Raw genomic sequence first — 26932 nt, 5'->3', positions numbered from 1 at the left:
CTTCCTGCCACCCTCCTCCAGGTCAGGGATCAGACAGTCAGGAGCCCAGGGAGGGGGAGGGAGCAGCCGGGCCTGCTCTTGCCCTGATCCAGGGCATGAAAGACCCATTCATGGCCGCTGAAGACTGGGTGGCAGCTGAGATGACCCGAGTGGGTGGGGCCTCCCTCAGGGCCTTTGTTCAAGCAGGTCTCTCTGCCTAGTATTCCTTTCCCACCCCTCAACCCGCACTCCATGTGCTTTGCCAAACCCATCTATTGTCTTTCTGTGTCCCCCAAATCACCCTCTCGTGGTCCTCCTGAACCCCCACCCAGTCACAGTGCCCCCGTCCCTCTCTCTCCTCTATCTCCTCTGTGAGGTTGAAGGCAGGTAGGTGGTTTGCCTTGACTAGTCAGCCCAGGGCATGGTACACAGTAGACAGATGCTCAATAAATGCTCGTTGAAGAAATAGGTTGCAGGAAAGGATGGGCATGCCAGGGGGTATGGGCACAGTCCAGGTAATGCTGTGGAGGTGGGAGGAAGGTGCAGAGCCCAGCTTAGTCCCCTCCCTTGGTGGAAGACCCCATCTCTCTAGGTGGGCAGGATACAGAGGGCGGGGTTGGGTGCCCACAGGTGGAGGCCTATTTGCCTAGGACTCTGGCTCTGCCGGAAATCAGGTCCGGGCAGAACCACAGGCAGGAAGGCCTGGCTGCTGGTGGAGGTTTGCGGTCACTGGGACAGCCCCTGGGCAGAGGCCTGGGCCCTGGAAGAATCCAGGTTGCCCAGAACCCCAGGTGTCCCAGGGAGCAGGGTTCAAGTTTTCATGCCACACAACTTGTGTGAGCCCCAGTAATGTTGGGGTCCATGGATGGGTCCCAATGGGTAAGACCCACATAAAAGGTGCTTTATAATCTGCAGCGAGAGGACTAACACTCTCTTCCCAACACCTGCGCCCTTGGGCAAACTCTTTGGTTTTTCTGTGCTTCAGTTTCCCATCTATAGGAGCTTTGTGGGACCGCCCTGAGGAGTGAAGAAGGTGACTTAAATAAGCATCAAGGCCTCAGAAGTGGCCCAACACACAGTAGGTGTGCAAGACATGCTGGAAAATAAATACCTAATAATAAGCTGCTTATCGAGTGCCCAGTGCTGCTGTTATGGAGATGATGGAGGGGCCAGTGAGACGGACACACATGGTCACACCCACCAGAGAGGTGCTTTGGGCAGAGGGGAACCCTCAGGCCCTGAGAGGGGCTCCTGCTGTCCTCAGGTCACAGAGGGTCAGGGAGGTGACAGGAAGGTCTCTGGAATCTGAAGACCAGTTTGTCCTGTAGTCCCCAAGGCAGGGGCCAGGCGTGCTCTCCATGGGCCCAGGGGGAGCTGCAGCCCCTAGAACCCCCTTTGTGTGCCAGCCTCCCAGCACACTGGGACAGAGGACAGCCTGTGTCCTATGGTCTCTGCAGCCCTCTGGCTCAGGTTCAAATCTCCACCTTCTTACTGGGTGACTTTGGACAAGAAGCCTTAGTTTCCTCGCATGTATGCTGAGCGTTAGTTAAATTTAATGCTTGTCTATTGAACAAATGACCTCATATGAAGGGGCCCATGTAGACCACAGGGGTTCCAAACACCGCCCCATCATCCACTAGTGTGATTGGGGATGATGAATCCTGGGGATGTGAATCTGGCCAGGATGGACTGGAGCAGGAAGTCGGGGGTTGCGGGGCTGCTCAGTGAGGCTCCCCACCTGGACAAAAGCAGGGAGTCTTCTCTTGGGTCTTCTCCCACCCTCTCCCCCGCCCCCAGTGCAGCGGGCCGCCCACCCGGCTCCGCCCTCCGTTCCGCACAGCCGTTACTCCGGGCCGCTTTTTGCGCGGCTCCGGCCGGGTTGGGGGGGGGGAGTTGGCCGAGGGGGGGCGGGGTGACGGGGGGGGGGGCGGAGGTGGCTAGCCGCGAGTCGCAGCGGCCGCCGCGGCGGGTGGAAAAAATGGGGCCGCGGCGCGTCCCCGGTCCGGCCGTCGCACAGCGCCCCCCCAGGAGTCGACGCTAGTGCGCGGGGAACCGGGGCTGAGCCCCCTCCCCCAGCGCAGCGCCGCGGCCCGGGGGCGGGGGAGCGCGCGCCCCCCAGCCCCCCTCCCCACCCGGGATGCCCGGCTGAGCCGGCCCGGCCAGGACAGGTGCGCGCACCCCCCCCGTGCCCCCCCCCACCCCGCCTGCGCCCTCCCGCCCTCGCGCTCCCTCCCGCGCACTCGCGGCGGCCACGGCTCCGAGGTAAGCGCCCCGGGGCGTCTGCGAGAGGGGGCTGGGGAGACGCTTCCCTGGGGGTGTCTGTTGGCACTCAGCTAGGGGTCTGAATTGTTGGCTGAGGCGGCCGGGTCAGGCGCTATAATTAGTGGGGCGGGGGGCGCTGAAGACCCCACCACTGGAAGGGGAACGGATTTGGAGCCGGGAGGGTGTTTGCAGAGCACCATAACGGGAGGATCTTTCAGCAACGAAACTGGGGAGGGGTCTAGATTTTAGGTGTAGGTCGCTGTATGGAGGGTTATAATGGGGTCCAGTAGCAACGCCTTGAAGAGGCTGGATTGGGGCCTGGGGCGCTTGAATGAGGCTCCGTAATGGGGGTGTCCAATGGCACCGCAGCTGGGGGGAGCTGGATGTTGACTGGGGGCCTGTATGTGGACGTATAATGGGGGTTCTGTCGGCACCGCAGCGGGTGGAGATTTTGTCCGGGTGGGGGACGGTAACAGACAATAATGGGGGCTCAGGGCTGCGCCGCTGGGGAGCTGGATTTGGGCCCAGGTTGGGGGTTCAGGGTAGGCAGGGGGTCTGCTGGCCGGGGATGGGGGCTGGTACGAGGGGGCGGGGCCATGAAGGCTAAGTCAAGGGCCACCCAGGACTGGGGTGGTGGTCCCAGCACGGTGAGGCCGCTCCACCCCACTCCATGGTCAGCCACCGCGGCACCTTGGACGCCCCTGAGCCCTCTCCAGCCTCCTGCCTGGCCCAGATGGAGTCCAGGGCCCCACCACAAGGGAGGGGCTGCAGTGGGGGAAGAGAGCCAGTCTGGATACCACTCGCTGCAGTGGGGACCCCGGAGGGGTTCGAGGACCCCCAAGAGCTGACAAAGGGACAAAGAAAGCGTCTCTCTCAGAGGGTGCCAGGCAGGGTGGGGAGCACCGAGTGTGGCCCCCTCCTGCAGGCACTGATTGGTCCCCAGGGCAGGTGTCACGTGTCCCTCTGTCCCACTCTCTGCCTCTGGGCGCCCTCCAGTTGGGGGCACCTCCCAGAGAGGGGTGCCACAGAGAACCCCTGGCCCTGCCTGGGATGTGCAGACACCAGAGCTGGAAGTGTTTTAGGGAGCCCTGGGACTGGGGCACTTCCCGCACCTCCGCCCCTGGCAGGCCGTCTCTGGCTGGGATATCTGGCATCCTCTCCCTGATGTTGGCATCTTTGACCCTCAGACCCAAAGGGAACTGGATGTGGGCTTTGGAGGGTCTGGACTTGGATTTGAGGAGGAAGAAGGAAGGAACCATTGGCTGGGGCTATGGAAGGAACATCCGCCCCATTTGCAAAATTGCATTTCTTCATATGTCTCTGGGTTCCCTCCTGTTCTCAAGGGGTCCAGGATCAAAGTTCAGTGACCCAGGATATCCCTTCCCCCAGGAGTTCCCCACCCCCATCCCTTTTCCCACATCCTAGTAGGCACAGTTTCTTTCACGGGTAAAAATTTCAGATGAATCTGGGCAGTTGCTGAAACCGGCTTGAGAAAGTAGAGGATGTAGGGAGATGGATGGGGTCACGGTAGGGTTAGGACTCACCAGAGAGGAGATTCCAACCAAGATCTACAGGACTGTGGCTGGGGGTCAGTCGGTGGGCTCCACTGGAGACCCCTTGGATGTTGGGTAGGTTGCAGCCTGCCAGAAACCTCATTAAACTATAGTGTGGCCACCCTTTACCAGTTCATTCCCAAGAGCAGATTGGGAAACTGAGGCCCAGGGAGGTGACAGAGTGGGTAAAGAGGGAAGCCAAGCAAGCCTCTGTGCTCCTGGGGCTTCTAGATGGGGTCTGGGGAAGGGTGTCCCCCCATGAAACCCAAATGCTTTCGAAAAGGTTACCCTGGAACCCACTCCTCTGTCTACCCTGAGTTGTGCAGAAATTAGACCTGGAGCTTCCAATGCCCCAACTCCTCTCAAAAAAAAAAAAAATCAACTTACAGGGAAAGGCTGGGGACTGAGCGGTGTGGCCTTAGACAGGTACCTCGCCCTCTCGGGGCTTTGATGCCGCAGGAGGCGCTCTTTACACTTAGGGGCTGAGTCGGGGGAGATGAGGCAGAGTGAGGTCACATTGTAATGCCTGGGATTTGTAACCTCCTCTCTCCCTCCACTTCTCACCTGCCTTCTGCCGGAACTGAGCTCCCCGGGGGCCCTCAGGCTCCCCTGCCTTCCCTGCTTTGAGGTGAGAAGGTGTCTCTAAGCCCCCAGAGGTACTGAGTCACCCAGGAGGTGCTGCTCCCCCTCTTGGCCTCAGTTTCTGTCTCTGTCCACCAGGCAGAGAAGGTGCTGGAGGTCTGTGCTGTAGGAGGGTTTGGCATCTGCAGCGGCCACCCAGGGCTTGTGACAAGGAGTTGCTGGGGTTACCTGGGACTGGACCTGGAAGATAGGAATCAAACTGTCCTTGGAAAGGTGACCCTGACGTCAGCCAGAGGGACAGGGGAGCCGGGTCCCCAGGGGCTGAAGGACACGCCGGTTGCTGCCCGTCTCCTGGGATGGAGGGTGTCCCTAGCTGAACCTGGGGTGTGGCCCTTTTCTGTGTGCCTGGCCCTTTGCCAGGTGATGATGGGGGCCCAGAGAGGATTCAGCAGGGTCATGACAGGTGGAAGCAGGAAAGGCTGCCTGGCGGAGGGGGTGCTTGCCCTGGGCTTGAAGGATGAAAAGAATGTTGCTGGGAGAAGAGGGGCAGGGACTCCAGGTGGAAGGAGAAGCAAGGATAGCCACTGTGTGCAGAGCTGAGGGAGTCCTGTGTGGCTGGGCTGCTTTAAGGGTGGGAGACAATGAACAATGAGGCCTGAGAGGTGGCAGGGGCTGTGACAGTCCAGCTGAGGAGCAGGCTTTATCCCAAGGGGATCAGGGAGTCATGGGAGGTTTTAGAGCAGGGCAGTGAATGGGCAACATTTTGGACCTTGAGCAACAGTGAGGAAGAGTAGCTATCAGGAGACAGGCTCCTGGAAACCACGTCAGCAGTTTGGAGGGGTGGTGAGCCACCTGTCCCGGGAGACAGGCAAGAGGGGCAGGCAGCCATCTTTCCAGAATTCTGGAAAAAGAACTCTTATATTGGTCAGGCTCCAATGACCCTCCAGATTTCTTTTAAATTTCTAGGTACTATGGGTTTTCTGAGCTGGAATGTTTAAGATGCCATGACTATGAAACCCTGTCATTTAAAGAGCTGCAGATTCTCAGGCTGATTCTTCTAAAATCTCTTGGTGATTAGGGGTGACTGTGGGTGGGGCCTCATTTAGCAGAAATAGAGAAACTGAGGCTCACGGCAGCCCTGGACGCAGGCTCCAGCCACGTGCCCCACGTTCTGCTGAAGTATGTAGGATCTGGCGGCAGGGTCAGGGAGCTCAAAGGACAGACCCCTACCCTAGGCACCCCCACCATCATGAATGGGGTGCAAGCCTGGCTTCCCAGAGCCAGGGTTCCATATGTGACCTAAGATGTCTGGACCTGAGCCACAAAACTATCTTTTATTTTCCTCACCATTTGTCACCTGTCCTTCGGGGATGTCCAGATAAAGTGGCAAGCGTTGGGACACTAAGGGGGTGACTTGGGAGGCCGGGACCCTCTTCTATTTCTTTGGGAAGAGTTACAGGACCCCCACCAGCCACCCTCAATGACCTTTCAATGTCTTAGGACCCCAGGGTCCCAAGGTGGGTTACCCCCCAGGGCCTCCTGGGAGGGAAGCCATCCAGTGAGGACTACATTTCCCAGGATGCACCTTGGCCCGGGCTGAGCTAGCATTCCAAGGGCAGATCTAGGAGAGAACTTCCCAAATGCAGGAGCCCAGTAAGGTTTGTGGATTCTCAGGGGAGCTCTCGTCCAAGGCAGCTGGGGAGATCAGTCACTCAGTAAGTACCCCTGGTGGCCTCCATATACTGCATCCCATGCTGGATGACACTGAGATCCCAAGAGGGTGGCTTTAGCTCTGTTTGGCTCTCAAGGCGGAAGGGAAACAAAGGCAGGCATTGGCCCGCGGCTACATGGGGTCCGAGTGAGCAAAAGGGACTGGAGAAAGCAGGCTCTGCCCAGGGGATCAGAGAAGATGCACTTTGGAGGGACACAGTAAGTAGGACCGTGATGAATGTGTAGGAGTTCACCAGGGGGAGACCATGTGTTTTCCGATAGTTTCAGAAGAACCTTCTTCCTTCTGTGGAGTAGTAGCCCCCAGCCAGTTGAAATAGCCACTCGGAATTACTGCCGGTAGAGACTGCTGCGGCAGTCGGGTCAGACTTCTACCCGACTTCCAGTCCACCTTCCAGGCCGCTCACGCAAGCCCTCCTCTGAGCCTCAGTTTCCCTGTCAGTGAAATAGACATGCTATTTTGTCTCTCTTAGGCTTCAACATTTAAACAAGAGGATGCAGGCAAAATGCCAGGCACAGTCCTGTTGTTTTCCTTACTCCAGAAAAAAGCTACTTCAAAAAGCAAGGAACTGTGGCCGGTGGCCCTGATCCCAGTGGGGGCTGTGGGGCCCTGCTCTCCTTTGATAAGTTGACAAACATGTAATGAGCACCTACTATGGGCTGGGGCTCGGGACCCAGCCATGACCGAGGCTGACTGGGCCCTGCCCTCGTCGTGCTCACAGCCTGGTGGGGATACGGACTCGGACGGAATCCAGGGAGAGAAAGTGAATCCAGTACAGTGAGTGCCCTGAAGATGGCGACACGGGTGACGTGGCTGAGAGGGGCAGAGTGACGAACAGCAAGGGTGTCTCTGAGGAGGTGGCATTTGAGCTGAAACCTGGAAAATAAGAAGGAGCCAGTCATTCAAAGGTCTGGAGGAAGAGCATTCCAGGAAGAGGACACAGGCTGTTCAAAGGCCCTGGGGCAGGACCGTGCCTCGCATGTTGGAGGGGCAAGGAGGAGGCCCAGGTGGCTAGAGCAGAGTGAGGGAGGGGGAGAGAGGGAGGAGGTGAGGGCTAGGAAGAGATGGGGAAGCTTTTACCCCGAGAGAGCTAGGAACCCTGAGGGCTGTGGGCGGAGAAGGGTAGGACCCGACTCAGGTAACCAGAGGTGACTCTGGCTTCTGCAAGAAGGGTGGCCTGTGGGCAGCAAGGGCTGGCGCTGTGCGTCTGGGTGGGCGACTGCCCTGGTCCCGGTGAGTGATGACGGAGGCTGGCCAGCCTGAGGCAGTAGAGGGGAAAAGAGTGGGTGGGCGCGGGAGGTTTTGGACTTGCTGTTGTGTGAATTTGGGGAGGGACAGAGAGCCCCTTTCTCTGGTTGTGGGTGGTGCTATGGTTAAGAGTGTGGGGTCTGGACCAGATGACCTGGGTTTAAACTCCAGCTTGGCCATGTCCTAGCTGTGCCACGTTGGGCACGTCACTCACCCACCCGAGGCCTCGATTTCCTCACCTGTCCCACCAGCACTTTCTGTAAAGCCCCATAACACAGGGCTTGGAACACAGTAGATGCCCCGTAAGTATTATTTCCCTTTAAAGGTCTAATCCCCGGGCTCTGGGGAGAAAAATGAGGCATAGACTGGGAGGCAGATCCCTCGAGGTCACCCAGTAAAACCCGGGGCCCCTCACTGTGTTTCTCCATCAATTTCTCATGACCCGTCCCCCAGAACCCGTGCCACTCTGCCTCTGATTCGGCCATTCCTGAGCCGTGACTCACTAGATTGTGGTCTACTCTGACCCCAGGGCCTTCCCCTGGGACCTGCTTCCCGCCTTTGTCTTCTTCAAGTTCATCGGCCAGGTCTTCCGTTCCCAGCAGCACTTGGCACGGCCCTGCCTGCCTCCAGCGCCACATCTCTCTGGTGCCGTCCTGCAAACCTGCCTTCCTGCAAACCTGCCTTCCTGGCCCTGCCCCATTTGGGGACCCCTCTGTCCTCCCAGGCAGGGCCTGTGAGAGGGTCCGTGAGTGGGGCAATCTAGGTGGGACTCAGCCTGGGGTACAGGAGGACTCCTAGAAACCCCAGTGAGGGGCTGGGGTCCCCATCTGCTCTGGAGGACACCAAGGGTAGGGGCGGAATCTCTTTGTCCTCCCTGAAGTGGAGCCCCGGAGGCTCCACCTTACTCCCCCGTCTCCCAAAACTGGGCCCCAGGACCTGACTCTACTTCCCCAATCGGGGCTGAGAGCAGATGGCCCGGCTGCCCCCAGGCCTGCCCAGGACTCTGTGGGTGGCCACCCCCCCCAGCCTGGATTCCCCTGTTTCCAGGCCCCCTAATGACTTGCTGGGCATAAACGATACTTTAATTTTCTTGGAATGGGCTGGGCATCATGGAGGAAGCAGCCCCTTATTTCCCATTCCTAATTACAGGTTGCTGCTTCCGATTTGCCTCCTGGCAGCCCAGTTTCCAAACAGTGATTAAAATTAATTACTCAGGAGCACCCCTCCCCATCTGGGCCAGAAGCCCCAGGGACCTGCCTTGTCCCCCATTCAAGGCCTTGCCTCTGTGCCTGGTCACCCCTCTGGTTCCCCTGGTGGCCTGGGACAGGACAGCCTCTTTCTGGGTGTCCACTTGTTTCTCCGCGAAACGTCCATTCAGACTATGTGGCCTCATAGCCAGATGGCACATTGTGGCCACTCCATAAATGTCGGCAGGAGGCCATATAACCACGTACCGGGGTTCAAATGCTGGCTGCGTCCTTCTGTGCTGTGTGACTTTGGCCAAGTGACTTAACCAGAGTCTCGGTTTTCCCATCCGTAAAGCAGTGGTGACGGCCTCGCCTGGTTGGTGTGGGCAGGGAAGGGGTCCATATGTGTGAAGGGCTTGCCCAGCGTGGCCCACACCAGCGCACACCTAGTGGGGGCTTCACAGATCTCAGCTTGGGTCCCTGCTCTGCTGGGCTGCTGTGGGATGGATGTGGCCCAGGTGCTCTGAGTACCATTATCCTCAGAGACGTTCGGCGTTAGCTGAGTGATTCGTTGAGTGCCAAGCTCTTGACGCACAGTCCTGGTCGCGGCTCAGTCCCCGGCTGTGTCAGGGCTCGGCTCAGGCGGTCTAGACTAAACATACCCTTGCAACAAACATATCCCAGGGACTGTCCCTCGGATATTCATTTAACCAGTGTTGGCTAAGCACCTACTACGTGCCAGACCCTCTGCCATTGTGGAGCTGACAGTTTCAGCCCTGATTCGCCGAGGAGAAAGCACGTCCTGAGAGGGGGAGGGTGTAACCCAAGGCTGCTCAGCAGTCAGTGTGCACCTACTATGCACACCTCATTTACCCCTCGTGATAACTACATGGTGAAAGTTATCATGACGGGGAAACAGGGAGGAGGGTGGAGGATGGAGAGGGATGCGCTGGCTGCCTCCAGCCTGGGGAGAGAGGAGTTGTCTGGCATCGAGAGGACATTGGGGTGCAGGGGGGTCTCTCCCCATGCTCAGGGCCCCAGGGACACCCTCTGGCTGGTCAGCCAAGTTCCTAGACAGCTCCAGAGCCCGGCTGGGCTGTGACGGGGGTGACGGAGGCAGCTGGAGGAGGCAGCTGTAAGCAGAGCCGGTAATCAGACCTGGATGGTGCAGGGGCCTGGCTGCCAGGCCAGGTTACTTGATCTCCTCGGGGACGCCGGGCCCCGGAGCTGGAATCCTAAGGCGGCTGGGCTGACAAGAGCTCCTTCTATGGAACCCAAGATGGGCTTCTCACCCCCATCTTCGCCGTGGCAGATGGAGAAACGGCCTCTGCGCCTGGCCTGGAGGCACTGAGTTCCTGTCATGATGGAGGCCCCGAGAGTGCTAGCTGCTGGCCCAAGGTCACCCGGCAAGGTCATTTCACATACCATGAGCATGTGGACCAGGCCCCATTCTAGTGCCTTATTTTACAGAAGGGGAAAGCCCCTTGTCTAGCAAAGGGGGAGAATCCAGGAGTCCTCCCTCCGGCTGCCGGGACTTTCTTGCTCTTCCTTCAGTGGTTCCCGTTACAGTGCTCTAGTGGGGGGCACCGGCCCCTCACCCAGAGTGGGGCTGTCTAGAACAGCGGTCACTGGCCACATGTGGCTGTGGCTCAGCTCTCCAACGTGGCCACTAGGAAATTTAAAACCACACACGTGCGTGGTTTTCTGGTGGGTGTTGCTGGGCTACAGTATGTCCTTTTACCTGCATAGCCACATTTGAGGATGGACTTATAGTCGGCCACCACAGTTTATAGATGGGGAAACTGAGGCCCAGAGAAGGGAAGAGACCGTCAGAGGTCTTGTGGCTGATAAGAGGCAAAGCTGGGATTTGAACCTAGACCATGCATGTCAGGGACTGGGCTGCTAACCTAGAGCTCTTTGGCTAGCACTGTTATCTGGTCCAGCCCTCAGTCTGGGCCTCAGTTTCCCCAGCCTGCCAGAGAGATTGGGCTGGGCTGGGCAAGGCAGGAGGGTGGGTAGACAGCGTGGTCTACAGTTAACTGGGGTCTTTGGAAACTGACAGCCAGAAAGTCATCAATGAGAGGTGCAGGCAGAAGTTTCCTGGGTGTGTCTGTGTGTGCACTCGGACACACAGGCATGGGAGCACACACGTGTGGGCTGCCCACCCCTGCTGGGGCACATGGTTGTCCTGTGGTTGCAGCCATGGATATGTGAGAACATACAGACTCCATCATGTGTGGTGGACATCGGGGCCCGTGGGCCTGCGCGGCAGAAACCCGCCTGCCTGTACCCGTGCATGTTGTAAAGGCGATAAGCAAAGTCGAACCAGGCGAGAGGTCTGATCTGGGGTCGACTCCTGGTGCTGACACTTATGTCATCCACATGTAGCAAGCCATTACTGAACACCAGTGGCAGGCTAGACACTAAGGGGACATGGCACTGGCCTAGGCACCCCCAGGCTGCTTTCACAGGGCTCACATTCCAAGGGGGCAGACAGGCCCTGATGAGTTGTTACATGGGCACTTATCTCATCCGGGAATCAGTGCAGAAGCCGATTCTGTGAGTTACTGTGCATATAGGTGCCGGCGTTGCTAGGATGCAGGCTCTGGGCCAGGGGCTCTGGGGTGAGGCACGGGACTCTGCATTCCCATAGCTCTCAAGTGAGACCGAGGCCGATGGCCTGAGGACCACACTTGGAGAAGCAAAAGATCTAAAGGACCCTTTGAGAGGGTGATGTCAGGTGGGAGAGACATGGGGAAGGGGAGGCTACTGAAGTCCAGGGCGATGGGAGTAGGAGGACTGTCTGAGGAGGTGGCATTTCATCACAGATCTGAAATAAAGAGGGAACCTTGTGGGTATCTGAAAGAAGAGGCTTTCAGGTGTGGGAGACCAGCTCGTGCAAAAGTCCTGGGGCAGCACTGTGCCTAGCCTAATGGAGAAACGGCAAGGAGGCCCGTGTGGCTGAAACCGAGTGAGCAAGGAGGAGAGAGAGAGGGCATGAGGGCAGGGAGGGCAGATGAAGGCAGGTCATGCAGGGCCTTGTGGGCCACGGGGAGGACTTGGGCCTTTACCCCAAGGGAGGTGGGAGTCTGGGAGGGCTGTGGGCAGACTGGTGACATGGCCCTGATGTAGGTGCCCCATGGGCCCTCTGGCGGCTGCTGCAGGGAAAACAGGCTGGGGGGAGCAAGGAGCTGGGGGACCAGGGTGGAGGGTTCTGGACTGGTCCACGTGGGAGATGATGGGGACAGACCAGGGAGCAGACTGGGAAGGGGTGAGAATTCTGGATAAATCTGAAGACAGAGCCCACAGGACTTTCTGGCAATGGACATGAGTGTGAGAGAATGAGGCTGCAGGGAGCAGGGGTGCTGGGGGAGTTGGAGAGTGACTCCCGGATGCGGCCTGAGCTACCAGCAGAAGCAGGCAGGACCCAGGAAGCACTGGCTGGGTCAGGGAACATCTGCTGTAAGTCAGCAGTTCAACTTGGTGTATCGGTTCAGCACCTGCCAGTGAAAACCCTGAGGGGGTTCGTGTTTTATCTGTTGTTCATTTTCGGATTTACCAGCTGATACTGAAGCCCTGGGTTCCACAAGTAACCCGGACAGCCTGGCCACAAGGTGGAAGGAACATTCCAGAAGGCAATGCAAACCTGTGATAAGCTTAGAGTAACACAGGCAGTGGAAGGCCTGGGAAGTCGGTCCAGGGGCCACGTGACAGTGGGAGGACCTTCCCCTGCTGCCTCAGCTTCCTCATCTGTACAGTGGGATCGCCTGCCGCAACCTGGAGTGATGGTTAAGAGCTCAAGCTGAAAGGCCCAGCCGCAGCGTGAGCCCTTCCAGGCGGGAGCTACCACTGTATCAAGTTTTGACTGTCCCACTCTCCTATGGGTACGTCTCAGGGCTGCAGGCAGGAAGCTTGCCCCCTCTGCAGGCACACAGACACGTGGGCGCACGGGTGCCCTGCACGCAATGGGGTGTGCAGGCTGGCCACGCACTGCCCCGCCTGGTGGCAGCTCCCGGTGGCCAGGTGCTGGGGCAGGTGGTGGGGTGGCTTCCAGGCAGGCAGGCGCCGGGCGGCTGCTAGCAGGGGCGCCTCGAGTTTCACGGAGAGAAGCAGATGGTCGTAGGGGAGCTGGGGGAGGTGCTGAGGCCTCTGGTCACCCCAGGTGGGTTGGCCCTGGAGTGGCCCAGACTCCCCAACAGGAGCATGTGGGGTTCAGTTGTGTAATACTGTGAAAATAACTAACGTGAAAAGACACAGTGTCACTTCACACTCAACAGGATGGCAACCATCAAAAAAACAAAACAAAACAGACACCGAGAAGCGATGGCAAGGGTGTGGGGAAATGAGAACACCGGCACCGCCGGCAGGAATGTGAAGTGCGACAGCGACTGTGGAAAACTGTGTGGCGATTCCTAAAAACGAAAAGAACCAGCCCCAACTGGCTGACTGGTGTGGCTCGGTGCGTTGGGCGGGTATTGCGAACTGAAAGGTCGCCGGTTCGATTCTCTGTTGGGGCATGTGCCCAGTCGTGGGCCAGGTGCCTGGCTGTGAGTGTTACCAGAGGTGATGTTTCACTCCCTCTCTTTCTCCCTCCTTTCCCCTCTCTCTAAAAATAAATAAAAAGAAACTCTTAAAAAAGAACATAGAATTACATTATGACCCAGCAGTTTTACTTCTGAGTACCACGACGTGGCTCATCCACACCCTGGAATTACTATTTAACCTTAACAAGAAGTTCTGCCCCCACTGCTACATGAATGAACCCCGAAGACATTATGCTCAGTGAGGGCAGCCAGACACAGAAGGACAAACGCTGTGTGAGTCCCCCCTGTATGAGGTCCCTGGAGGAGTCAGACCCACAGAGACAGGAAGTAGGTGGTGGGCACCGGGGGACTGGGGGAGGGGGCTAGGGGAGGGGGTGGCAGTCGGTGCTCAGGGGACAGAGGGTCAGTTTGGGAAGGTGAGAAGGTTCTGGGGACGGGTGGTGGCGGCGGCTGCACAACCATGTGAATGTACGTGATGCCACTGAGCAGTTCACTTAAAAATAGTTAAGATGGTAAATTCTATGTTATACATATGTCAGCACAATGTAAAGAATGTTTTTTAAAAATGGCACAGTGCAGACAGAGCACCCGAGAGGTCAGGGCTGCCTGGGCAGTGTGGTGGGGAGCAGGGTCAGGCAGGCAGTCAGGGCGGTGGCCGTGCAGGCTGGGGTCTGGGCCTTGGATCGTGAGGAGGGAGGTGCAGGTCCAGGGAGGAGCTGGGGAAGGAGACTCTTAAGGAAGGAACGCCAAGTCCGTGCACACGGGATCCAGGCATCCTCTGAGTCACAAATCCTGGAAGTTCAGGGTCATGGAGAGGAAGTCCTGGTGCTTCATGCAAGGCCTTCCTGTTTTGGCCTCAAAGACCAGGAGGCAGTCACTCCAGGGCCAAAGTTCGTCACCACCTCCACCACCAGGGGCTCAGAATTTCCTATGAGGCCAGGGCAGGGCTGGGGGTGTCCTTGCTGCTGTGATGGGGGACGTGAGGCATGGAGCTTGCCGGGACTTCTCAGAAGGACGAGGTTGTGGGTTTCTTATTCAGGACCCCTGATCTGCACCCCTTTCTGGAAGGGGTATGGAGGGCTAGGTTCCAGAGGGTGAGTTCTACAAACACTTCCACCAACAGATCATCACTCAGTGGGGGGGGCTGTCTCTACTCCACACGCCTTGAAGGTTCTTTAAATTCCCTGGAGCAGGAGTGAAAAACAGGCCCCTGGAGAGGTAGTGAGGCACCTGTCACAGGGGTACAGGAGCAGGGGACAGAAAGGCTGGACTCCAGAGGAGTCAGGCTTGCCGGGGTCTGTGAGGCCCCTCGCCAGCCGGAATACCCTCTGATTCTAAAGTACCACAATTCCCAGGTTGTGGTTTATAAAATACCAAGAGCCTTTGAATTTTCTTGAGCCTTCCACTTTAAGGTAGTTATGTTTTAACTCTTTGTTTTGAGATTAACTTGTTAATATCTTTTGAAATGTATCTATTATTAGTAGTAGTAAAATTATTTAATATTAAAATTATTTAAATATTCTTATTAATTTTTGTTAGAAACAGTTTCCTGAGCTTTCACTATATGTGGTAAGAAAGTTGCTCTGGTAATTAAACAAGTGCTGGTATTGTTGTTGTTAATGACATGATTGTTGTTAGTTTAAATTATTATCCCAACGGAATTTTTCTGGGAATGGAAGGTCGCGGCCGCTGCGGCTTGTGAGCGCCATCTGGCGGCGAATGCAGGCCACGCCGCTCACTGCCCACCTCTCATCTGCAGGTGTCACCCCTGTCACCCTGACCTCGCCATGCGGACCCCGCGAGTGCCCCCTCCCCACCCGGCCCTATTGCTTCTGCTGCTGCTACTGGGGGGTGCCCACGGGCTCTTCCCCGAGGAGCCGCCGCCACTCAGTGTGGCCCCCAGGGACTGTGAGTGGGGATTCCAGGGTAGGGGCGTCCCAAGGGAGGGTCTCGCTCCCCAACTGAGCCTGCTGCCTCCGCTGCCCCAGGGGCTCACCAGGCCAGGCTCACCGCGGCCCTGAATAGCACTCCCCTCTCCCCCTCCCCCAGACCTGAACCACTATCCCGTGTTCGTGGGCAGCGGGCCAGGGCGCCTAACCACCACAGAGGGCGCCGACGACCTCCACATCCAGCGGGTCCTGCGGGTCAACAGGACACTGTTCATTGGGGACAGGTATGAGGTCGGTCTGGCCGGGTGTGCAGGCTGCAGGGAGCAGGCGGAGCCTTTGGGGGCGTTTTCACGACGGGGTCCGTTCTTTGGCTGGAATGTGAATGTGTGTGCGGGGGTTACAATTTTAAGGGAGCTGAAAACTCTGGGTGTGTGGTTGGAGCAGGTGCTTACTACGGTGCATTAGCAGATGGGGACAACTGTCTGGTCAGAATTCAGTGGGTGCCTCCAGATTCAAAAGCTAAATAATGAGGAGTCAGCCATGAGGAAATTGGTGGAGAGGGAGACAGACATCCAGGCAGAACAGAGGGCACGGCCGGTGCCAAGGCCGGGATTGGGCTTGGTGTGTTAGAGGAACAGCAAGAAGCCTGTGTGGGTGGAGCAGAGTGAGGGGGAGAGAGTGGGAGGTGGGAACAGGCAGGAGGCAGAAGCAGGTTGGTTCAGAGACCCCAGGCTTGAGGATGAGGCTTCGGTTTTCACCTGGAGGGAGGCGGGAGCCCTGGAGAGCTGTAGGTAAAGGGAGGAAACCTGGTTCGGGTGCTCGTATTCGCCCTCTGGTGGCTTCTTTGGGGAGAACAGACTGTTTGCACAGGTCAGGGAGAGCAAGTTGCGAGGGGACTGAGCTGGTCCAGGTGGGAGATGGTGGGGCTGGAACAGGGTGGTGGCCGTGGAGGGGGTGAGAACTAGGTGAATTCCCAATAGACATTAAAGGCAGAGGAGACAGTGTTGGCTGAGGTGTCGGAGTGGGAGGGAGGAGAAGAAGGGAGTTGAGGGTGACTCCCAAGTTATGGCATGCGCCCTCAGAAGGACAGAGCGGGAGAGGAAGTTCAGAGGTGGAAGGCAGGGGAAGGAGGTAGCAAGTTTGAGTGGACAGTCAGGCTCAGAATGGCCACACTGAGTGTGAAATGCCCGCGAGCCCTCTGCATGGTGACGTAAGAGGTGGCTGGACCCCGCATCTGGAGCTCAGAGAAGGCCCAAGCCGGTAACAGGACCGCAGGCATTGTCATGAAGGTGTGTAGTCAGTATTAGAGTGGACAAGGCCACCCAGGAGGGGTGTGGGTGGGGAAGGGAAGAGGCCAGAGAGAGTCCGAGAAGTAGGAGGGAAGCCCTGTGAGTCTGCGGAATGGGGGTCCTTGTGAGAATTTAGTTCCACCTGTGGCGGTCAGACACTAGAGAGGGGAGGGCGACAGAGACCTTACTGCTGTACTGAGTGTTCACTGGTCAGTGGCCTTGGCCAGGGCAGGTTTCCGTGACATGGGGGGAGGGGGGAGCCTAGAGCAAACAAGAGGTGCTGAGTGGGGCACCCCATGTAAGACATTGGACAGTTTATTGTGTTGGGGTTGCTCGTGGCAGAGGAGTTGTCATGCCCTGCATGTCACATGTTGCATGCCACGTCTGCCACCAGGAGAGTGGGACATGGTAGGGGTGGAGGCCCTTCAGTCTCACTAACTGCACCCCTCCCTCAGGGACAATTTGTACCGAGTAGAACTGGAGCCCCCTACCTCCATGGAGCTTCGGTACCAGAAGGTGAGCAGGGGGCCCAGGAGAGAGGGGAGGGGGCAGCGCTCAGGGCTCGCAGCAGAGGGGCTTGACATTGCACTGGGGATTCGGGCCTACTTGGCGGGGGTTCCTAGGACTGCTCCCTGTGTCCTCAGAAGCTGACCTGGCACTCCAACCCCAGTGACATCAACGTGTGTCGGATGAAGGGCAAGCAGGAGGTGAGTGGGCCCTGGTCACGCCCCCAACCAGCTACAACCACGCCCCAAGCCACGCCTCGATGCAGCCGGCCTACCCAAAGCAGCATCTGCCTCTCCCTGCATCCCAGACCTGGACTCTCGTGGTGTTGCTGCTATGCCCAGAGCCTAGCCAGGATCCCCAAATGGTCCTCAGTCATGACCACATCCCCAGGTCTTGCCATAGCTCCACCCCTTCAATGGCGGCTGATAGGGAATACCCCGGTCCTGGCCCCTCCGTTAGTCATGGCCAAGCCCCCATCCGGCCCTTTTTTAGCTGTGTCCATGCCATCCACGTGAGACTAGACAGAACCACATCCCTGCTCATCCCTATAAGTCCTCACCTCAGTCCTGGCTTCCTCTCTGCTCTAGCCACGTCCCATTATGTCCCACAGCCATGATCACGCCCCCACATGGGACCACGCCTACTTCTGTATCTTCCCTCCCCACTCCAGGGTGAATGCCGAAACTTTGTAAAGGTGCTGCTACTTCGGGACGAATCCACCCTCTTCGTGTGCGGTTCCAATGCCTTCAACCCTGTGTGTGCCAACTACAGCGTGAGTCTCCGCCCTTCAAAGGCCTGGTTGCACCAGGTCCAACCTCCGCACCTCTGCTCACCTGCCCTCCATTGGCCAGCCCCTTCCCAACCCACATATCCTCTTACAGGAAGCCTTACTGGATATGCCCTGCCAGCCTCCTCACTCAGAGCTCAAGAGGCTTCCAAAGGAGGCCTGTATGGGATCAGGGAAGCCCTAGTTACTTTGCCTATGACCCAGTTATAGGATTAACCAGAGTCGACTGTTAGACCCATTTACAGATCAACAAAATGAGCCCCAGAGAGGTTAGGTGACTGGTCCAGGCACATGGCATCCAAGGTAGAGGCAGAATTCCCCTTGGAGTGGGAGTATGGGGGTGAGGGGGGCTGCCAGGCTTGGCCAGGAGCTGTCACTCAGGCCCTGTCCCCCTGCAGATAGACACACTACAGCCTCTTGGGGACAACATCAGTGGCATGGCCCGGTGCCCATACGACCCCAAACACGCCAACGTCGCCCTCTTCTCTGGTGAGTGCACCCCACAGCCCAACTCTGCCCATCTGACGGGGTCCCAGCCTCAAGCGAGGCACTGCACCTTCTGCTCTCGGAGTTGGGTCATTTAGAAGCAGCCGGGAGACTGTCTCTTCAGCTGTGGAACAGGCGGAATCTCAGTCGGGGCTCAGGGCTTAGTGGGATCAGGGGCTCAGCCTGGGCTCAGCCTAGAGACAGGGCTCACTTTGTCTCAGAGAGGTAGACTGAGAACCTTGGAAGATGAAATTTTGACCCGCACTGCTTTGGCCTCTGCGGTCCAGTCGGTCCCTCACCTGCTTCCCCCATCACCCCTACACAGAGGGAATGCTCTTCACAGCCACCGTTACCGACTTCTTAGCCATCGATGCCGTCATCTACCGCAGCCTTGGGGACCGGCCTACTCTGCGCACAGTGAAACACGACTCCAAGTGGTTTAAAGGTTGGATGGATAGTCATTGAATCCCCACCACCACCCCACCATAATAAGAGTCCCAGAGGAGTCAGGGAGGGGACTCCCATCTCATCTCTGGAACCTACTGGCCTCTTTAAAGACAAAGCCAGAGGAAAGACTGAAGTTGGATCTGAAGTAGAACTTGCTAGGAATGGGTGGCTTGGAAGCCCAAAATGGAACTACAAGACGGGTATACAGTAGGAGCTCAGCTCTTTAACACAGGAGGGAGGGAGGTGACAAGAGCAGTAGATGTTGTTGTTTGTGGAGGGTAGGCACAGTGGTTTTAAGATTCTGACACCCCTCCCCTCAAAACCCCCAAAGTTTGAGTGTTTTCTTTTGCCTGGGTAATCAACTGATGTCCCCCCTTCACCGTAAAAGAAGCCACCTAGGCTGATGTGTTCTCAGCTCCGGAAGCAGCTTTCTCACGTGGGCGGGGTTCCGCCCCCTCCTCTCCTGCAGAGCCCTACTTTGTGCACGCGGTGGAGTGGGGCAGCCACATCTACTTCTTCTTCCGGGAGATCGCAATGGAGTTTAACTACCTGGAAAAGGTAAAGCCTACTCTCCCCTGCCTGAGAGGCCCCGGCAGTGGGGCGTGGAGCTGAGAGGCGTCCATTCATGCGCACATCTGTCCACTGACTATCTTCATCATCTCCCTCTCCCTCAAAGCACTCACGTACCCACGCATCCACCCACTAGTCCACCCTCCCACTCATTCCTCCTCCCTCTACCTGCCCGTCCATTCCCTCGGCCAGACAGCTCAGTGCGCAGACGGCCTTAGCCAGTCACTTCCCTTCTGTGTGCCTCGGCCACTGTCTGTACAGTGGGGGTGTCAGTAGGCCCTCCGCTGTAGAGCTTTGAGAGTAAGGGATGATGAGAATCCAGTGCCAGGTTCGCGGTGAACGATCGTGAGTGTGATTCTGACCACGGTCCTTGCATTGCTGTGACCCTCACTGTCACCCCTACATTTCCACTGGGGAATCAGTGCCCCGGAAGGCACAGTGGCTGGCCGGGACGCCACGGTGAGCCGGGGCCAGGCTCCTTCCTCCAGCCTGAGTGGTGGGCAGCATGCCCTTTGGGACACAGGGCTCAGGCCTGTCTGCCCACTGCCGTGCCAGGTGGTGGTGTCGCGTGTGGCCCGGGTGTGCAAGAACGACGTGGGGGGCTCCCCGCGTGTGCTGGAGAAACAGTGGACGTCCTTCCTGAAGGCGCGGCTCAACTGCTCCGTGCCCGGGGACTCCCACTTCTACTTCAACGTGCTCCAGGCCGTCACGGGCGTGGTCAGCCTGGGGGGCCGACCCCTGGTCCTTGCCATCTTCTCCACCCCCAGCAACAGGTCAGTGGGTGTCCACGGGGCGGACGGAGGGCCCGGGGTGGACACGAGTGGAGAGGCCCCACAGTCACTCGTCGCCTGTTCCCCGGGGCCCCGGACCCTCCAAGGCCTGTGGGTCCCAACTGGGCAGAGGGGGGACATCAGCATCCACTGCCTTGGAAGGAGGGGTCAGAGAGAGCCACTGGAGGAGGGGACATTGGAACTAGGCCTCGGCAGGTGTGAGAAGGAGGAAAAGCGGACAGTGTGCCAAGTTGTAGGAAGAGCGTGCACAAGGCTACGATGAACTCGGCGTGTTTAAACAATAGGGAGGAGCCCAGGTGGCCAGAGTGGAGGGAGCAAAGGGGAAGGTGGGCAGTGCGAGGGCAGGGAGGTGGTGGTGCGGGGAGGAGCCTGGGTTCTGCCTCGGGAGCACGAGGGAGCCGCGGGAGAGTGAGGAACTGAAGGGGGGTGGGTCGTGAGGGGCAAGAGTGGTATCCGGGAGACTGAACATTCAGGCAGCGGCAGTGAAGGCCAGCACGCCGTGGTTGTGGAGGGTACAGGGCCCTGTTGAGCACTGTTCAGGAGGCTGAGCGACTGGTTGGGGCAGGCGTGTGGCGTCTCTGGCCCAGGGGACTACACATCTGACAGCTCTGGGGGTTAAAGGACCCTCCACGCGGGCGCCCGCGGCTCACTGCTCCCTTGCGCCCGTCCTCCCCAGTATCCCGGGCTCTGCCGTCTGCGCCTTTGACATGACACAGGTGGCTGCCGTGTTCGAAGGCCGCTTCCGTGAGCAAAAGTCCCCCGAGTCCATCTGGACGCCTGTGCCAGAGGATCAGGTGCCGCGGCCCCGGTGAGAGTCCCCTCCGTCCTGAGACAGGTGCCCGGGCGGGGTGCTGTCCCCACGAGTGTGGGCCAGGGACTCCCAGGCAGTTGTTTAGCTGTTGCCAAGTTCAGCCATCTCCATTACACAGATGAGGGAAACTGAGGCCCTGGGGGTAGGCAGTGGGTCCCCTGGAGAATCCCCTGTATGGGGACCCCCAAACTGCCCTGACCACCCTGTCCTGCCCGCAGACCTGGGTGCTGTGCCGCTCCCGGCATGCAGTACAATGCCTCCAGCGCCTTCCCCGATGAGATCCTCAACTTCGTCAAGACCCACCCCCTAATGGATGAGGCGGTGCCCTCCCTGGGCCACGCACCCTGGATAGTGCGGACTCTGACACGGTCAGTCCCCACGTGTGGCTGGGGTCCTGTGGGGACAGAGGGTGAAGATGAAGGCCCAGGAGGGGTGGCGGGTGGCGGCAGGAGGACGGGGCTGGTGGAGGACACGAGGGGAGGAGGGAGAGCAGTGGTGGTGGAGACGGTGTGCGTGCAGCTCTGGGACGGACGGGAGACGCACAGAGAGAGACACAGAGGGTGGGAGACAGGGGGGGACAGAAGGACCGAGAGGTTCGGGGTGAGAGGCGGGCCCAGTGGAGCCCAGTCTGGGTCTGTTTTGGAGGAGGGCGGTGTGGAGCCGTGTAGCCACACCTGTGCCGCCTTGTCCACTGTGGGGGGTGTCCCTCTGTCTGCCCCGTGGGGGTGGGGCCAGACTGACCCCTCCTGCCCTGGCCACAGGCACCAGCTGACTCGAGTGGCCGTGGATGTGGGCGCCGGCCCCTGGGGCAACCAGACCGTCGTCTTCCTGGGCTCCGAGGTGGGAACCGTCCTCAAGTTCCTCATTTGGCCCAATGCCAGTGCCTTGGGCACCTCTGGACCCAGCGTCTTCCTTGAAGAGTTCGAGACCTACCGGCCAGACAGGTGGGGCCTGGCAGAGGCCGGGGGTTGGGCCAGTGGCAGGGAGATGGGACATAACTCTTGAGTCTCACTACTCTGCTCACCTCCAGGTGTGGACGGTCAGGCGGCAGCGAGATGGGGCAGCGGCTGCTGAGCCTGGAGTTGGACGCGGCCTCGGGAGGCCTGCTGGCGGCCTTCCCGCGCTGTGTGGTCCGTGTGCCCGTGGCCCGCTGCCAGCAGTACTCAGGGTGCATGAAGTGAGTGCCCCCGGGCCCGCAGTGGGGGCGCGTGGGGGACCGAGGGGAGAGGAGCACGGCAAGAAGGAAAGAGCTGAGCTTGAGTTAAGGGCCCAACAGCATCCTGACTTGGAAGACGAGCAAGGCAGAAGGCAGAGCATCTGCAAAGGCCCTGGGACAGGACCATGTCTGGGGTTTTAGGGGAACAGGAGACGCCTCTCCATGTGACTGGAGAGGAGTCAGTGGAGAAGGAGGTGTGGGCCGCGGGGAGGACTCGGGCTCTTATCCTGAGGCCGGTGGGAGCCCTGGAGGGCGGTGGGCACAGGAAGGGTGGAACCTGTGTGCCATTTTTAGGAGCAGTGGGAGCGGAAACTGGGGACCAGGGAGGTGGCTCTAACAGGGGCAGAAAGACCAGATGCAGAGTTCTGGTGCCCCCTGAACTCCGTGTGAGCCCTCCGCACTGAGAAACACGCCCACAGCCGCTGCCCCAACAGCAGTGGTGCCCAAGCCCAGGCCCCTGCTGGGCGCCCAGCTGGCTCTGCTGCTCTGGCAAAAGTGACCTTCCCTAGGCCTCTGTTTTCTTATCTGTAAAATGGAGGCCCAACAGCGCCCACCGCAGAAATTTGTGGCTCCCGAGGCTCCCGAGCCAATAAGCAGGAGGAGGCGCCGTGTGAGAGGCTGTGGTTGACCGGCCTGCGGGCCCCTTGTTTGCTCTAGGAACTGCATCGGCAGTCAGGACCCCTACTGCGGCTGGGCCCCGGACGGCTCCTGCATCTTCCTCAGCCCTGGCACCAGGTAGAGGAGGAGAGAACAGTGCGGGGGAGGGCTCTGGGAGAGGAGTGTCTGCTCACTGTGCCTGTCCTACCCTGCTTAGGGCCACCTTTGAGCAGGATGTGTCCGGGGCCAGCACCTCAGGCCTAGGGGACTGCACAGGTAAGTGAGGGAAAGGGAGGAGAACTGGGGCCCTCCCCGGGGCTCTCGTGTCCTTGGCTGCCCATGTCCGGATGGGTGGGGGGCTAGCTTTGCAAGGGCAGGGGTCCCACTTCCAGGTAGGAAGGTAGGTGAGAGACAGAGAGAGGCCAAGAGACAGATAATGGACAAACTGAAGGGACAGACAGATAATGAGACCCAACGGATGCCGGAGACAGATGCCAAGAAACAAATGGACAGGCGGGCTTTGAAGTGACAGACAGCACAGGACAGTCAGACGAGCAGACCTGGAGAGGACAGACAGACTCCAGAGAAACAGCCTCTGGGAGACAGACAGGCTTCGGAAGGGACAGAGACGTCATAAGGTAGACAGACTTTGAGAGGACAGACAGATGGGCAGACGAGCCTGAGGTGGCCAGAGGTGTGGACAGAACTGTCCCGCAGCTGCGCCTCTCACACGGCCCTCTCGGCCAGGACTCCTGCGGGCCAGCCTCTCGGAGGAGCGTGCCGGGCTGGTGTCAGTGAGCCTACTGGTGACATCGTCGGTGGCGGCCTTTGTGGTGGGTGCCGTGGTATCAGGCTTCAGCGTGGGCTGGTACGTGGGTCTCCGAGAGCGGCGCGAGCTGGCCCGCCGCAAGGACAAGGAAGCCATCCTGGCCCACGGGGGCAGCGAGGCTGTGCTGAGCGTGAGCCGGCTGGGCGAGCGCCGGGCAGGTGGTCCTGGGGGCCGGGGTGGGGGTGGCAGTGGAGCTGGGGGACCCCCGGAGGCCCTGCTGGCCCCCTTAATGCAGAATGGGTGGGTCAAGACCACACTGCTGCAGGGCCCCCATGACCTGGACTCAGGGCTGCTGCCCACGCCCGAGCAGACGCCACTGCCCCAGAAGCGCCTGCCCACCCCACACCCCCACGCCCTGGGCCCCCGTGCCTGGGAGCACAGCCACCCCCTGCTTCCAGCCTCTGCCTCCTCCTCCCTGCTGCTGCTGGCCCCCGCCCGGGCCCCCGAGCAGCCCCCTGTGCCCAGCCGGGCCTCCCACGGTGACTTCCCGCTCACGCCCCATGCCAGCCCAGACCGCCGGCGCGTGGTGTCTGCGCCCACAGGCCCCTTGGACCCAAACACAGCAGCCTCCGACGGTTTCCCTCGGCCCTGGAGCCCCCCGCCCACGGGCAGCCTGCGGAGGCCAGGCCCCCAGGCCCCAGCAGCCGCCGCCCTGCGTCGCACGCACACATTCAACAGCGGTGAGGGCCGGCCAGGTGACCGTCACCGTGGCCGCCACGCCCGGCCCAGCACGGACTTGGCCCACCTCCTCTCCTATGGTGGGACAGACAGGACTGCGCCCCCTGTGCCCTAGGCCAGGGCCCCCCGACGCCTCGGCTGTGCCAGCCACGGGAACAGGAGCAAGAGACCAGGCCCAGCTCCGAGTGGGTGCTCAAGACCCCCACCCCAGCGCACAGGGCGCGCGGGGGGGCCTCCGCCACATGGAAGCACAAGGCTTGGCCCCCCCACCCTGACCCGGGGCCGCGGGACACTAGGCGGTTTGGGGGGCGGGGGCGGGAGGATGTGCTACGGATTTGAGGTTGATCTTCTGTGCGTGGTTTGGGTTTGTTTCCAATTTGCGTTTTATTTTTGCAGTTTTCTACCCAATTGCACAACTCCGTTCTCGGGGTGGTGGCCAGGGGCTTGGAGGTGGTGGGATGAGGAGGGGGCCACAGCTGCAGACCCAAGTGCCCCCCCTCCGGGTCCCTCCTTGACCCAGGCTCCTGGCGTGTGTGAGTGTGTGTGTGTGTGTGTGTGTGCATGCCGTGTTGGTGTGCGAGGGGCCGGGAAGGGGAGGGAGGTGTGTGTGCGGATGCCTGCGAGGGCTGCTACCGGCGTGTGCGTGGGGATGGGCACTCATGCCGAGTGCGTGTCTGTGTGTGAGTGCAGCGGCCTCAGCGGCCTGGGCATTGGCTGAGCCAACGCAGGGGCTTCCAGAAGGCTGGGGGTCCTCCAAGGTGCCGGATAGGAATTTGAGGGGAGACAGTGAAGGGTTTTAGGAAAGGGGGTCCAGGAGGGCCTGCCCGTGAGTCATACTGGCAGCAGCTGTGTAACGGTCTGGGGAACAGCAGAGGCGGGTGGGCCCCCCTGTAAATATGGCCCCAGGGTGGTCAGAGGGTCCCACGCCACCTGTCCCCTGTGACCTCCCCTTTGACCTCCAGCTGACCCTGCATGCCAGCTGAGTGGCCAGTTGAGGCCTGGACCCTCTCTGGAATTTGCCTCCCCAGCCCCCTCCCCATCAATAAAACTGTTTACAACCACCGGCCCCCAAGGCTCTGGGTCTGCTCTGTCTCCCAGGAGTGGGGCCTGCGCAGCGGCGTGGCCCTTACACAGCTGGGGGGCACCTGCAAGACTCACCGCTGGGGCACAGCAGCCAACAGAACTCGGGGGCACCAGGGGCACCAGGGGCACGGAGTGTGGGAATGCAGAGAGTTGGGGGCAGTCCCTGTCTTCATCTGGCTGAAGGACCCGTGTCTGACTGGTCCTCCAGCAAATATTTACTGTGTACCTACTATGTGCCAGACACTCTGAGGGCACAGACCCCTGTCCTCACGGAGCTCACCACCTAGTGGGGAGCCTGACACATACAAGCAGGTGAGGACATGATCTGAGGCAGCGCTATGCGTAATGAAGTAAAAACCAGATAATGTGCTGGGGAGGGGTGCCTGGGGGGAGGGGTGCTGGAAGTGACATCTGAGCTGAGGCAGGAATTGGTGAGAAGGGGCCACCCTGGGGAGACGTGCAGAGGGAACAGCCAGCGTGAAGGCCCCGAGATGGGAATTCGTGGGAGGAGGGGTGAGGAGGCCAGCCTAGAGGAGCAGCCGGGGAGGGGCCTTCCGGTGGAGATGCAGGGAGAGGAGGACAGGCCCTAGGTCGGCAGGGCCTCGCAGCTGAGGAGCACGATTTTCGTAACCATGGTGAAGTATGTATAAATATACGCAAACCCAAATGTGCCATGCCAGCCTTTTTTAAGCGTTCAGTTCAGTGGCATGAGGTCCGTTCATGCTGTTGGGCGACCATCCCCATCGTCCATCTCCAGCACTTTCTCACCTTCCCAAACAAAAACTCCGCCCTCACGAAGCACTAACTCCTCATCCTGCTCCGCACTCACCCAGCCTTCGGAGTTTTAAGTTAGATGGGAAGCCACCAGAGGGTCTCAGGCAGGAGACGTGATCTGATTTCATTTTAAGAGGCTGCTTCAGCATTATGTCATTACGGCTCACAGCCCTCCCTTCCAGCCTGTGTCAGTGAAGCACCTACTGTGTGAACAAGACAGACCCGGTTTCCCCTTGCCATGAGGGAAACTGATACTCAACAAAGAAACTCAAAACACTGTGACAGCATCTAACAGCTCCTCCTGAATTTGTGCGTGTCTGGTTTTTTTCAGCTTGAGGTATAACTAACATATAACATTATGTAAGTTTCAGGTGCACAACTCGATAATCTGATATATGTGTATATTGCAAGATGATGACCACAAAAGGGTTAACGCATCCATTACCTCACACAGTTGCCTGTTGTGTGTGGTCCGAACATTTACAATCCACTGTCTCAGCTACTTTCAAGTACACAATGCAATATTCTCAACTACAGTTGCTGCTGCTGTACTTTAGATCCCAGATCTTACTGGTAACTGCAGTCTGTGCCCTTAGGCTGACATCTCCCATCCCCCGCCCCAGCCCCTGGCAAGAACCGTTCTACTATCAGGGTCTATGAGTTCATTTTTTTTTTTTCAGATCCCACATATAAGTGAAATCACACAGTATTTGTCTTTCTCTGACTTATTTCACTTAGCATAATGCCCTCAAGGTTCACCCATGTTGTTGCAAATGGCAGGATTTGTGTCTTATTTCATGGCTGGGTAATATTCCTGTGTGTGTGTGTGTGTGTGTGAATAATGTTGCAATAGCCACAAGGGTGCAGACAGCTAAAGACAGTGACTCCATTTACTTCAGATAAACGCCTAGACTCGGAGTTGCTGGGTGGTGCGGCAGCTCCATTTCTAACCTTCCGGGGAACCTGCACGTTGTTCTCCACAGCAGCTGCCGCATCTCCTATGTCCCCACCAACAGTGCAGACGGCTCCCTCTCCTCCACCTCCTCTGTGACATGTGTTATTTCTTGTCCTACTGGTAATAGCCATTCCACCAG

General features: G+C 58.9%; 1 protein-coding gene across 5 annotated transcripts; it reads left to right on the top strand.

The window, feature by feature from the left end:
- Positions 1–1913: 1913 nt before the first annotated feature.
- Positions 1914–25047, top strand: SEMA6B (semaphorin 6B). Of its 5 annotated transcripts, none has more exons than XM_037165224.2 (17): positions 1914–2147; positions 14844–14992; positions 15134–15257; positions 16718–16778; positions 16907–16969; positions 17440–17541; positions 17955–18045; positions 18368–18487; positions 18959–19047; positions 19615–19832; positions 20527–20658; positions 20880–21029; positions 21423–21605; positions 21692–21838; positions 22535–22612; positions 22692–22750; positions 23222–25047. In XM_037165224.2, the coding sequence occupies exons 2-17, from the start codon at positions 14872–14874 to the stop codon at positions 24094–24096; spliced, it is 2613 nt and encodes an 870-aa protein (XP_037021119.2). In that variant the 5' UTR covers positions 1914–2147; positions 14844–14871; the 3' UTR covers positions 24097–25047. The 5 variants fall into 5 exon arrangements, with proteins under 5 accessions (XP_037021119.2, XP_037021120.1, XP_037021118.2 ...); XM_037165223.2 differs by lacking the exon at positions 1914–2147 and adding an exon at positions 2159–2241; XM_037165222.2 differs by lacking the exon at positions 1914–2147 and adding an exon at positions 14011–14178.
- The last annotated feature ends 1885 nt before the right edge of the window (positions 25048–26932 follow it).

This window comes from Artibeus jamaicensis, unplaced genomic scaffold, assembly GCF_021234435.1.
Source record: "Artibeus jamaicensis isolate MK-2021 breed Jamaican fruit bat unplaced genomic scaffold, CSHL_Jam_final scaffold_537, whole genome shotgun sequence".
Classification (NCBI taxonomy): domain Eukaryota; kingdom Metazoa; phylum Chordata; class Mammalia; order Chiroptera; family Phyllostomidae; genus Artibeus; species Artibeus jamaicensis.
The sequence above is the reverse complement of the archived record's forward strand: the minus strand, read 5'-3'. Positions and strand labels throughout refer to the sequence as shown.

Coding starts and splice junctions, on each gene's coding strand:
- SEMA6B (XM_037165222.2), top strand. CDS start 14,015: ATGAGGCCAGGGCAGGGCTGGGGGTGTCCTTGCTGCTGTGATGGGGGA. Junction 17,542..17,954: donor CTGTGTGTGCCAACTACAGC/GTGAGTCTCCGC, acceptor GTCCCCCTGCAG/ATAGACACACTACAGCCTCT. Junction 18,046..18,367: donor CAACGTCGCCCTCTTCTCTG/GTGAGTGCACCC, acceptor ACCCCTACACAG/AGGGAATGCTCTTCACAGCC.